Consider the following 13,147-nt stretch of genomic DNA (forward strand, 5'->3'; position numbering starts at 1 on the left):
TTTAGAGAATTCAACTCAAGTCATAATACAGGTTAAACAGCTTAATGTATTTGTAATCCTTTGATAATATCAAATTATATCAGTTATTCCAAGATGTGGTATTGTTTTGCTTTTCTTCTTGACTCTGCCTGCTTACTAGTTCCAACTCCATGAGGTAGAAAACCAATAAGGCTATTCTTCTAGATGCTGTCAATATTGTTAATAATTATGTTTTCAGAAGTGGAGCACACAAATAAGGAGTGAGTTCACTATGAGGGACTTGGGCCTAGATTGCACATTGTCTCATATTAAAATCACAGTCCTTATTTCCTTTTATCATTTTCAGGTGTACTTTTGCCTTTCTTCCTTTCAATCTTTCAGAATTAATTAATTTTTGATTTGTTCTGCAATATATAGGATAGAGTTGGGTTTTTCTTTTTAGATCTAGTATGAAATTTTTTTTCCTATTTCTTGATATTGTTATGATTAGCTGGGGTTCATTCATAGTATTTTATATGTTTTAGGTTTTCTATGTAATCATAGTTATTATCTATACTTTTCTCATTCAGGTTGAAATTTTTAATAAAATTATGTGATAAAAATTAGACATACTGTAAAGTATAAACACATTTACCTACTTTGAATTACCTATAAATAAATTATCAAGACCCTTCTAGAAACTTTTCTCCTCTCTTCAGATCAGTACTGGGTCCTTGTCAGTATCCAGTGAAAATAATCAGACTCACTTAGGAAGTGGTTGAAGACAAAAAAGAATAAATAAAAGAATATATGCATATGTGCATGCATGCAAACCTGTGTGTATAGGTAGGGAGAGAGTTATAGCATTTCTTAAATTATATTACCAATTAAAAATTTAATAACTTTTCAAATAAATGGTTTTGTATCACTTGTTGATCTATCTTGGCATGTATATCCAACACCTAAATTTATGTTAAGTAATGTTTTATAATTTTTCATGCCATTCTATCTTGTACTTTAAAAATAATTATGGTCAAGATTTTATAAATTAGCTTTTAAAATTATTATTTTTAGAATTACAAATCACTTGCAGTAAACCCACTTTCAACAGGAAGATAATAGAAGCAAAATGACAGAGACACCAACGTTGTTCCAATTTTGAGATGCATCATGCAGACATCAGATTTGGGGCTGGTTGGTCTTTATTAAAGTTAAGATTTACATTTAGGAAGAGTTTCACAAGATTAAATCAGAAGATGCAAGTACACTCAGGGATTTGACTAAGTTGATATATTATTACAACATTGCTCATTTGAGGCAACTGTGATTTTATTGCAGTAGAAATCCTCTATCCTGTTTCCTCTCAGGTCTGCAGTGTGGGCTAGGTTCACTATTCCAGCCACTTTCAGGACCCTTTACCTCCCATACATTTCTCAAGAAGAAGCACAATAGAATTTTATTCTTCCTTAATTTAATGGAGTTATAATGGCAGAAATGAAAATCCAATGACCAATTTTAGTTTTAAAACTAGAAAAGGAAAAGAGAAGATGTTATCAGTAACGGATTTGGAAAGAATACTTTAAAACACAATGGATGAGTTATTTTGGAGACCAGCGTATTCCACTTTTATACATATCATACATAAAAGGTGTCCTTTCTCAGGGTCATGGAGTTTTGGTTGATGCCACTGCTTCCTTTGAAGTTTTCTCTCCTGCACTGCCAAAGCCCTAGGGGTAACAGAATTCAGTGGCTGTTCTGTCTTGCTCTTCCTTTGAGACTTGGATCTCATTCCAATTTAGGTCTCTCTTTCTCTTCTTCCATACCTAGAAATACAAGCAAAGTGACTGATTTGAGCATCAGATTAATGTATGAGTAGGTTTGCCAAAACTGCTCACAAAAGTTCCCACACTTTTCCCTGTTCATTCTCCTGCACCTTCCTCCCTTTTTTTCCTCCTAGCTTAAAAGAAAAGCCACTTACTTTTAACTTTCTCCAGAAACATCCTCAGTGACCTCTCTCCCCATACTTTTCTTGAATCAGGACTCAACATCATTGCAACATAGCCAGCTCCTCTGGCTTCTGGGAGTGAGGACCTTGAGGCAAGTTGATTCTTGATTCATTGAGTTTGCATGAAAACCCCAGCCAACCTGCTTCTTAACCGGCCTTTAGCCACAGCCAATGGGGTTAAACCGTATCATAAACATTTTTGCATTAGTCCTGTCCTTTCCTAAGGCCACAACTCTGGATTTCCAAAAGTCATAGGGTCTTTATTAGCCAAAGCACTATTTACATACTTGCATGTACTTAATTTTTTTTCCATGCTGGGGATAGAACCCAGATCCTCACACATGCTACGCCAGCACTTTATCCCTAAGCTACATCCCCCAGGCCCATACCCAGGTACTCTTAAACCTCAGTTCTCCCTGTAGTCAATCAACCCTGACAGATCCATGTTTTTCTTCCTACAGGGCATGTGTATATTTGATCAGTAAGACCTTTGCCTGTTGTCTGCAGTGACTAGTCAGCGATGTCTCCTTTTCTTGGATATGAAAATGTTCAATGCATTCTCATGAATTATAGTTAAATTTGGCAATGCTCCCTAGTTCTTTTTTTTTTTTTTGCTTCTAGCTAAACATTTTTCTAATCTTACTAAGTTCTCAGAGACTTTTTGTGTGTTTATTTCACTAGCAACAATGGAACAAAGGAATTCAGAATACAGCTTTTCAGGTTTTGGTAGTATGCTTTTATAAACTGCTAGCTCTCTGAGAGCAAAGTCTGTAACTGCTTTATTCCTGATGACACCTCTAGCATCTAACACAATTTGTTTCTTAGTAGATGCTCAATTAATCTTTGTTGACTAAACTAATAAACAATGTATGTAGAGAAAGCTGGACTAGGTAGAAAGCAGTGGAACAAAAATATAGGACCCCACAATATAATAAACCATAAGGCACACCCCAGAGGGCCATAATTCTAGGGCTTACATTAGGAAGGTCCCTTCCCCACCTACTCCCACTCCCAGCTCCTAGTTTATATTTCCTGGGGTCAGGAGGAGATAGTAGAATGCGTATAAAGGCTCTGAGCAAGTGTTCTGACAGTTTTTTATGTTTGGTTTTCATGGCTAAGGAACTGGCAGAAATTTACAACACTGTTTTCAAAGTACTTCTCATAAAACATATTAAGGCAACTTCAGATCGAGGGGCAAGGACATCTGAAGGGAACAACAGGGTTGAAGGCAAGAAGATGCTACATGCCTTCATTGTTGGGTAGCCAAGGTGAAGGCAAATGTTGTACAGATTCTGTACAACAGTACACTCAACTTGAGACCTGGCTCTGCCCATGTTCTCTCTTTTGCTAGGAAGCTGTCAGGGCTTATAAGGGCTTTCTTTTCCTTCTAAAATCTGTTTCCTCCAAAGCATCCTGTGGATAGGTAGATGTAGCAGCAATAGTGGAATCTTCAGAACTAGGGGTGGAGAACTGGGGGTGTTCACTGACCTTCAGAAGGAAAATGGCTCAACTGCTTCAATTTGTAGCTGTGAGGCAGAGGGCAAAAATTAGACAGCTGTAAAGAATGTTTTGAAGAACCAGAAGTATAAGTTCCACACAAAAAAGCAGAAAGAGAAAGAGACCTGCCACCAAGCTGAGGCAAAAGGTATACTTGGGGAACAAAAAAGACAACACTGCCTGACCCTGGGAGAGGGCTCCACCAGGGGGCAGTGCTCTGACATGGTGAGCCTGCTGGGCCTCGGAGAGAAGAGACCTGTATGGGTGACTGGAGAAAAGGGTTGTTTCTGCTCACCTAAGCTTGACTCTGACCTCCTCCTCCACCCCCTCGTCTGCTTTCTCTGTTCTTACCCCAACTTTTCATTCTTGGGCAATCTCATTTATGGTCTTACAAAATCTGACTTTGATAAGACCAGTCACCTCAGTCAGATATACTGAAAGCTGAAGTACAGAAATGCTTCACCTGCTAAGGGTTGAATTGTACCCCTACTTTCCCCTACTCCAGCACATTTACATGTTGAAGTCCTGACACTCAATATCTTAGAATGTGAAAGAATGCCAATGATGTATCTGGGCAACTGTTTGCTAAAGAAATTAGGCATCCAGCTGAGCATGGTGACTCACACCTATAATTCTAGCTACTTAGGTGGAGATCAGGAGGATCACAGTTTGCCCTGCCTAAGCAAAAAGCTTATACGACCCCATCTCAACCAATAGCTGGGTGCAGTGGTGCATGTCTCTTATCCCAGCAATGTGCTGGTCCAAGTCAGTCCAAGCATAAAGTGAGCCCCTACCTTGAAAGAAGGAAAGAAAGAAAGAAAGAAAGAAAGAAAGAAAGAAAGAAAGAAAGAAAGAAAGAAAGAAGGAAAGAAAGAAAGAAAGAAAGAAAGAAAGAAAGAAAGAAAGAAAGAAAGAAGAAAAGAAAGAAAGAAGAAAAGAAAAGAGAAAAGAATTAGGCATCTGACTCCTGGCCCAATTAACCACTTCAGCAGATGCAAAGGCAGCTGTCCAGGAAAGACTGTATAGGACCCTCTCCTCTGATGCCTGGACCTCTTTGAATTGCAAGTGAGTTCAGGACCATTTCTGAGAATTTTGTACAGCAGAATCACTGCCAGCCTAGACTGAAAAGGAGAGAGACAGCACGAAATAAAGGAGGAATGACACCAACGATGGTTCATACTCTTGTTCCTCCTTGGTTCCAAAGGGTGGGGATGCTGCTTAGGATTGAAGGACAGAGCAGCTGCCAAGGGCCTGGAAGGCCAGGCTGCACCCCTCCCATGAGCCCTGGGGACAGAACATCCAGCCAAAGAGGATTATTCTTAAGCTTTCATATGGAAGGGAATTTTCCCTGCTTGATTTCAGACTTGTTTGGGAACCATGACCCCTGTTTCCTCTGCCATTTCTCCCTTTGGGAAGGGGAAAGTACATTCTACACCTGCCTTACCACTGTGTTTTAGAAGCAAGTACCCTTTGTTGGGTTTCATAGGTTCACTTGCAGCTGGAGATTCTGAGTCTCATCCCTGGTTTATGTCTTATTTCAGATGACATTTTTGACTTAAGAGTTGATGCTGAAAAGATTTTTGCGGTCATTGGAATGGGTTGAAAGTATTTTTCATGTGAGGAGGATATGAATTTTGTGAGGGTAGAGTGTGTAGTGTTATAGACTGAATTATGTACCCCCAAATTCATATGTTGAATTCCTAACCCCAGGGGTCCCTGAATGTGACCTTAGAGATAGGATCTTTACAAAGTTAAAATGAAGTCATCAGGGTGGGCCCTAATCAAATATGAATACTGTCCTTGTAAAAAGGGGAACTGGAGGACTCTCTCACACTGGGGAGAACACCAGTGAGCATGAGGACGATCACTTCCAGCCCAAGAAAGGCCTGAAGCAGATCCTTCCCTCACACAGCTCCTAAGGAAGCAATCCTGCCAGTACCTGGATTTTGGATGTCTAGCCTCTATATATGTGAGTCAGCAGGTTTCTTTTGTTTAAGACACCCAAGTGTGTGGTGCTTTGTTATAGCAAACCTAAACGGCTTCCACAAAGCCATCTTGAGGAATGAGCAAATGTTTGACTACTAATTTATCCTATTTTAAATGTTCACTTTTTAAAGTTGATATTTCCTAGCAGGTTGGATTGTTTTGTTATTTTTTTGTATGTGTTTTTTGTTTTGCTTTGCTGTTTTACAACCTAGGTCTGTGGTTCTGAGTGAAGTCTCTGCTCCCATGTATCTGAATTGCTAAAACCTAATGGAGTCCTGCTTGCTCGCTAGAAGCAGCACTGGACTAAACTTTGTTTGGAAGACATTGCCTCTACCACCAGCTATTTCAGTGGGTCACTTACGATTTCTGCGACTCAGGTGGGTTTTGATAAAAGGAAAGACGTCTAATAGCTCCTTTTTAGATGTAAGATTCTGCAGTATTGTGATTTTTATCTGGAAGTTGTAGCTAATAGAATGTAACCAAATCAAGGGAATTGAGCCATTAAAACCATTGTGGAATAAAGGAAGGTGGCTCAAATGCAGTGTTCTTTCTTCTTGGGGGAGTCTGTATAGTTAGGGTGTGGTAATGAGGACTGTGTACCATCTTCCATTGTATTTAGTACACACACAGACACACACACACAGACACACACACACACACACACACACACGCACACGCCACTTTTAATCAGCACTTTCAAACTCAATTACTAATAGAACCAGAAATTAAAATGACTGAGTTAAGTGAGTCAAGTGAGACTTGGAAAAATTAGCCCTCTAGAAGAGGCAACTTACACCCCATTCTTATCCACTGTTGACAGAGCTTACAAGATTTGAAAAGGAGCCTTTACATGAAAACTCCCAATTTTAAAACACTGGTTCAAAAACCAAAATCCCATTTTGGCCTAATGAAGCTTCTTAGTGGGTAAAATTTTGGGGAAGATCATCAGTTTGTGGCTCCTGCTGTGAATGGGGAGATGGCCACACACACACACACACACACACACACACACACACACACACACACATGCACACACGCACACACACGCCTCATGGAATGAACTAAACATATGCAGTCAAAATCAATCTCTACACTTGAAATGAGTGACAAAATGTTGATCAGCCTTCGTGCATGTTACTTAAAAGAATGCCATAGACTAATTACATTGAACAGAACACGCAAAGTTCTCTTAGTGTCACTATTTATGTTTAACTCCTCATCTGAAGCTGCTAAAATGCAATAGTCTTTTCATCTAGATTGTATATTCATCTGCCTTGGTTTTCAGACCATCTTTTCATGGAGTTAGTCAAACAATGGCCAAATCACTGTCAGAATCAAGGAAATCAGGGGACAAAGGCAGTCATAAATATTTCATTTTCCCAAGAGGCTGTGAAAAGTTTGCATTTGGTTTAAAAAATATTTTGGCTAATTTAACTAAATACTTCTACCATTTAACTCATAGAGAAAGGTTACTGCTCCCATCAAACAGAGAAAAACATTACTAAAAGACTAATTTCTGGTTGCCCAAGCCGTGGCCTGAACTGAATAAAATATTTTGACACCTTTTCTGATAGACTACTGATCAAATCCAAAAGCTGCTAAGGAAAGAAACCCTTAGCAAATTGGTGGCATTTAGCATTGACTAATAATATACCTCCTCACATCCTCCACGTACACAGTATTTCAAGATCCACACACAAAAATAGCCTGATTCAATGACCATACAATCAACATGCTTTATTTGTCTGCTAGATTGAACTCCTGACACGGTGGCACAATGCTCAGTGTTTGTGGAACAGAGTCCACTCACAGGTGATGTGTAGAATGCTGGGACTGTGTCAGAGGCAAGCTCTCTAGAATCCCCAGCCATCCTTTGGATGTGTTTTCGACTCAAATCACTATGTGTCTGTGCTATGGTGTTTCCACTTTCCGGTGTTTATGTTATCTTAACGTATACTTTGGACAGGTTTTGCACAACTTAGACAAGATTACGTGTCTTGCCAAGATGGAGGCTCTGTCATAAATGGAAACAAAAGAGAAATCAAATCATAGGTTAAGAGAGCTTCTGCAGCAATAAAGTATTACCCTTAACTGCCCGTACCTTTTTGTCACCCTCAAACCTTAAAAAGAATAACCATTGGGAGGAAGGGTCCCTTTGGCCAGAAGCATTCTGTGCTAGTTAGAATTCTAGCTGCAGTGTTGAGACTCCTTTGAGGCTACTGCTCCAACAGAAAAGATGACATGTTGAGTGGAGATCTGGGTGACTTTGTTGCTGTGTTTTTGAGAGAGGGTCTTGCTGTGTAGCTCAGGGTGATCTTGAACTCACAATCCTCCAACCTCAGCTTCCTGAGTGCTGGAATTACAGAATGCCCTACCATGCCCATCTTGTGTGACTTCTAATGAGTCTACTTGGTTACACTCAGTAACTTACCTACTTAATTTGGTGACCTTTTAGTAAGACAGCATTGTGTTAATCAGAGTGAACTGTATTGTTTTTTTCTGTTAATGCTTTTTTTCCCTATAAAGTTTTATAGACATGCTTTTCTCTTTAGATTTGTATGTTTTACTACTTAAGAGGACTGAGTGAGTGGTAAACCTTTCAAGTAAAACTTCTAAATTAATATAAAATGAAACTTCAGAAGAGATCCATGTGAGGATTAAAGGAGAGGCTGCTGTGGAATTTTCCCTCAGCCTCTGCATAACTCCTGTATGCAGCACTTCTCTGGTTTTATGCTCCCCTGAATGATACTCACTTCTCTGTGTATCCCAGATATAGCTGTTCAGAACTTCTCCCAGCAGGTACAGAAAGTTCATTAAGATGGTTGTTGATCCGAAGAAGATGATCCTGGCTCCTGACCCAATGTGTTCCAGGAAAGGGTACACCCACATACCGGTGACACGGTGCACCCAGCACACCCTGCCAGGGAATTAGACAGGAGACCCACATGGTGTGACTGTCACAGCAGACATCAAACATGCTGTGTTACAAATATACATTCCACCACACTAACCATTCTTCAGCAGTTGCCACTCACAAATTTGCTTCTGATACTCAAGAACTACCAGAAACTTGGTCATTTGTTTTTACTTTTGATTCTGAAATAGTTTTGGACTCACAGAGGAGCTGAAAATATTGAACAGGGAATTCCTGTATATCCCACACTCAGTCTGGTAACATCTTGTATAACATCTTAAATAATCCTGGGATGGTACTAACTAAACTACTGACTTTACTTCAATTTCCCTGGTGTTTCCATTAACATTCTTTGTTTGTCCCAGAACCTCACAATGCATTTAGTGACACATCTTTTAAGTCTCCTGCATGTCAGCAGTTCTGCAGTCTCTCCTTGTCTTTGATGACACTTAAAGGATTTTGGTCAGGTATTTGAAACCGCTGGGTAATTTAATACTCTTATATAATCTTTTTAATCTCTTCTTTACACAACAAAACAATGTAGTATTAGGCAATCACACTGTAATAAAACCCAGGTGAATGTGTGCCAGGTATCTCGCCATATCACCTGTCAATCATGGTTATGAGTTGCATGGCTGGCAGGACCATCCCATCACCCAGCAGACACCAGGCTTCCTGCTCCTCTGAGCTTCAGATTCTACATTTATTTCCTCTATTTTACATGCTTATTTGTAATCATTTTGTTTGCAGTTTGAGATATTTTTGGCTTGGCAGGAATACAACATCATTATTTGCCACTGCTTTTGAACGTTTAGTTAGAATATTTGGTCCATTGCCTCGTTCCTAACATTACTGTCAGTAGCTGTCTTCTACAATATTCTGGGGCTCATTTCTTTATCAAATGTTGACAATTTTGGAGAGCATATAAAATACAAATAGCTTTATTGCATTGGGAATAAGGATTGCTTTTTATACTTAGGTGTTTTGATGTCATTTTCCTTATATTGTGGCTTCATTCTTTAAGCAGTGCATCTATATGTACATTACCTACACATAAACTTCATTTGAGGCAGGAAGTCTGAGGGTCTTTTACTTTAGAGTTTGTGTTATCAATGTGGGTGGCTCCCACCTCTCACGGAGGTAGAAGTTCATTCTGGGGATGGTGCTGAAACAATCTCACTTTTTAAATGCAGAAAGCACATATACACAGCTAAAATTAAATATACATATATATATATACAGATTTATTGAATATATATATACATATATATATGTTATTCAATAAATCTGTGGTACCAAAATTATATGGCTTAGCAATCCCATTTTAAAATCCCATTTTATCCCATTTTAAGTACATATCCAAAATTACTGAAAGCAGGGACTCTAACAGATATTTGTTCACCAACATTTATAGCAGCCAAAAGGTTGAAACAACCCACATGTGCATCAACAAATGAATGAATATACAAAATATTATATGTAACATTCAATGGAATATTATTCAGTTACAAAAAGGAATGAAATTTTCATACATGCTACAACATGATAAATCTTGTAAACATTATGCAAAGTGAAATAATATATGATTCCACTTATATGAGGTGCCTAGAATAGGCAAATTCAGAGACAGAAAGCACAACAAAGGTTACCAGGTGTTATATTTGGTTCTGAAATGTCACCCAAAAGCTCATGTATTGGAGGTGCTTTGTCACAGCAATGAAAAGCTGATGTGGGATTGATGAAAAAGTTTTGAGTATAGCTAGTGTTGATAGTTACATAACATTGTAAATATATTTAATAGCAATTGTACATCTACAAAAGGTTAAATAATAAATAGTATATTATCTATATTTTTTCACAATAAAACACTTTCATGGGGTGGAGATTAGGTAAAAAAAGTTGAAAAAGGTGTAGAATACTGAATCTAGATCCCTGTTTTTCACCCTGAACCAAAATCAACTCAAAATGTAATAAAGACATTAATATAAGGCCTGAAACTTTGAAACAACTCCAGGAAGTAGTAGGAAATATATTGGAACATACAGTCATAGGGAATGACTTCCTCAGTAGAACTCAAAGGCTCTAAGAGAAAGAATGAACAAATTAGACTGCCTCAAACTAAAGAACTTCTGCACAGCAAAAGAAATAGTCACTAGACTCAAGAGAGTCTAGTGAGAGGTACTTTTGCCAGCTATTCACCTGATAAGGGACTAATATCCAGAATCTACAGGGAACTAAAAAACTCGACCCCAAAGAATTAACATCCCAATGAAGAAATGGGACATGAATTAAACAGAGAATGCTCAAAGGACTAAATACATGAAGAAGTGTTCATGCTAAGTGAAGTAAGCCAGGCTCAAAAAGACAAAGGCCATACATTTTCTCTCATACTTGGAAGATAGATCCAAAATATAAACATATGCACAAAAACAAGCATGATCAAATACAAACTCATATGTAGACTATGTTTGCAATAGTGGACTCCTCTATGGAACCTGGGGAAAAGGGGGGAGGAGAAGAGAACGATAGAGCATCAGCAATATTGCTTAACATAGGACGTGAAGGTAGAGGGTAAGGATGTGTATTGAAAGCTGTTGAAAATGGGATTGGGAGGTAAAGGGGTAAGGGAGAGTAATGGAAGGGGCTGAATGGGCTAAAGTAAAGTATACACACAGCAGGGATACTTTGAGAAACCTCTTTGAACATCAACTTAAGTATTAATAATGAAAGGCAAGATTGTAAAATAGGTATAGAGTGTGTGTGCATGGGGGTGCCATTGGGAGGGAGCAGGGTGAATGAAGGAGATTAAGGTGAGGGAATATGGTAGATGGACTTCATACACCTATATGAAATAGAACAAAGAAACCTCTTGCAGTTGCTTTAACTGGGTGGGCAAGGGTTGAGGGGAAGGAGGATGGGGGTGATCTAACCAATGTACAATATAAGCGTAACTGGAATTGTCACTATGAATCCTCCCTCCCCATATAACGAATATATCTTAATAAAAATTTTATAATAAAAAAAGTTGAAAAGGCTTATTGGTTGGGGAAGGCAATATTGAAAAAAGGCTGAAAAACCCTTAGAATGAAAAGGCATTCATGGGGTCCATACAGGTCAGCTTGAAAAACTGCTCAAACATATTTATCAAAAAAGGAGACAATGTTAAAATTTTAAAAAGCTGAAGCATTTATGAATTGGGAGAAATTAAATTATTAGAACTACCATGTGGAATTCTGACACATCATGTTGTTTGTTCATAAATCCAAGGCAGCTCCATCTTCCTAATCTAGATTTAACAAAGGGGAGGAGGTGTTGACCCACCTAGTGGCCTATTAATTTCTATACAGATAATATGTAATATCTCCAAAATTTATATCATAAAGCTATAAATGATTTTTACAACTCAATGTATAAAATTATGATCTGATTTACTATAAAACTGTTTCCTCAATCAGGCAAACTAGGAGCAATTCAAATTATAAATGCTATCTATTCTTTTTATACTTGTTCCTGGTATTCTTTGCCTTTGGTGGAATGAATCTTTTCCTTCCTTCCTTTCTTCCTCCCTCCCTTCCTTCCTTCCTCCTTTCTTCCATGTAGTACTGGGGTTTAAACTCAGGGCATTACACTTGCTAAGCAGGTATTCTACCACCTAACTCTTTTTGCTTTAGGTATTTTTCAGGTAAGGTCTGTGTTTTTTTACCAGAGGCTGGCCTCAGACTGGCCTCATACCTACGGCCTCCTGTGTAGCTGAGATCACAGGCATGTACCATATGCTTGTCTTATTAATTGAGACAGAGTCTTAATAACTTTTTACCTTGGCTTTGAACTGTGTATGGTGACTCTTCCTATCTCCACATCCCAAGTAGCTGGGATTGCAGGTGTGAGCCACTGCCCTGGCTTGAAACTTTCATTGGCACCTTTTGGGATCACCTCTGATGCCAGGCCTGAGGTCTACTCAGATGTTTGCAATGCATTTCTGATCTGTATTAAGTCACCCTGGTAAATCCCAAATAGGTATAACAACAACAATAACCACATCCTATCTATCTTTAGATGACTCCTAAATTTACATCTGCAGTCTGGAACTCCCCCGAACTTCAGAATTCCACATCCAGTTACCTACTGCATATGTACAATCCCTTGGATGTCCAACAGTGTTTCCAACTTAACATTCCCATGCCACCATCTTCCCTGTACTTAGAATTTTGCAAGCTGTACTGTATGGTACTTTACCTTATACAACCCCCATTAAAGTAAAACTATACCCACTTCACAGGTAAATAAGATGGGGCCAGACTAAAGAACTTGTCTAAAAAAACTGGTAAAGATCAGAAGGAAATGCACATGGACTTACTCCAAAATGGCAGGGCTTTCCTTTCCTTTCCTTTTTCCTTTTCTCTCCTAGCCTCTCCTCTCCTCCCCTCCCTTCCTCCCCACCCTTTTCCTTCCTTTTCTTCACTCCTCTTTCCCTTTATTTCTACTTTCTTGATTTGGTGGTTCATCAAACCATTCCAGATATAGAAGTCTTGTTACTTGGGGTTTCACCTGGATTAGTGTGAATGATGCATCTGCTTGTCCTAACAGGCTGCACTTTCATCATTTGTTTCCTTGATATTATCAGGACTCAATTCTCTGCACAGAGATGACTCATGGCCTTGCTCATCTGTGGTGGAGAGTCTTACTTCTTGGTTGATTTCAACTTCTGTCTATTCTAAAACCTTCTTGTCTTAGTGCCCAAATAGCTTATGCTTAAGATAATGGTACCTATTTTAATTTTAGCTTCA

The 13,147-nt window shown here is 38.7% G+C and overlaps 1 protein-coding gene across 6 annotated transcripts in view; it reads right to left on the reverse strand.

Moving 5' to 3' along the window:
• Window positions 1-1,142: 1,142 nt before the first annotated feature.
• Window positions 1,143-13,147, reverse strand: part of Aig1 (androgen induced 1) — a 248,185-nt gene continuing 236,180 nt past the window's right edge. For 3 of the 6 annotated variants that reach the window (XM_074072967.1, XM_074072963.1, XM_074072954.1), the window contains 2 exons: window positions 8,200-8,363; window positions 1,143-1,781 (listed from right to left, as the gene is read on the reverse strand). In XM_074072967.1, the coding sequence (XP_073929068.1) occupies window positions 1,744-1,781; window positions 8,200-8,363 (202 nt within the window). In that variant the 3' untranslated portion in view covers window positions 1,143-1,743. Of the gene's footprint in view, window positions 1,782-7,160; window positions 7,461-8,199; window positions 8,364-13,147 lie in introns of those variants that run through there. The other 3 variants (XM_074072981.1, XM_074072974.1, XM_074072961.1) reach the window with 2 other exon arrangements.

Source organism: Castor canadensis, chromosome 1 (genome assembly GCF_047511655.1).
Source record: "Castor canadensis chromosome 1, mCasCan1.hap1v2, whole genome shotgun sequence".
NCBI lineage: Eukaryota > Metazoa > Chordata > Mammalia > Rodentia > Castoridae > Castor > Castor canadensis.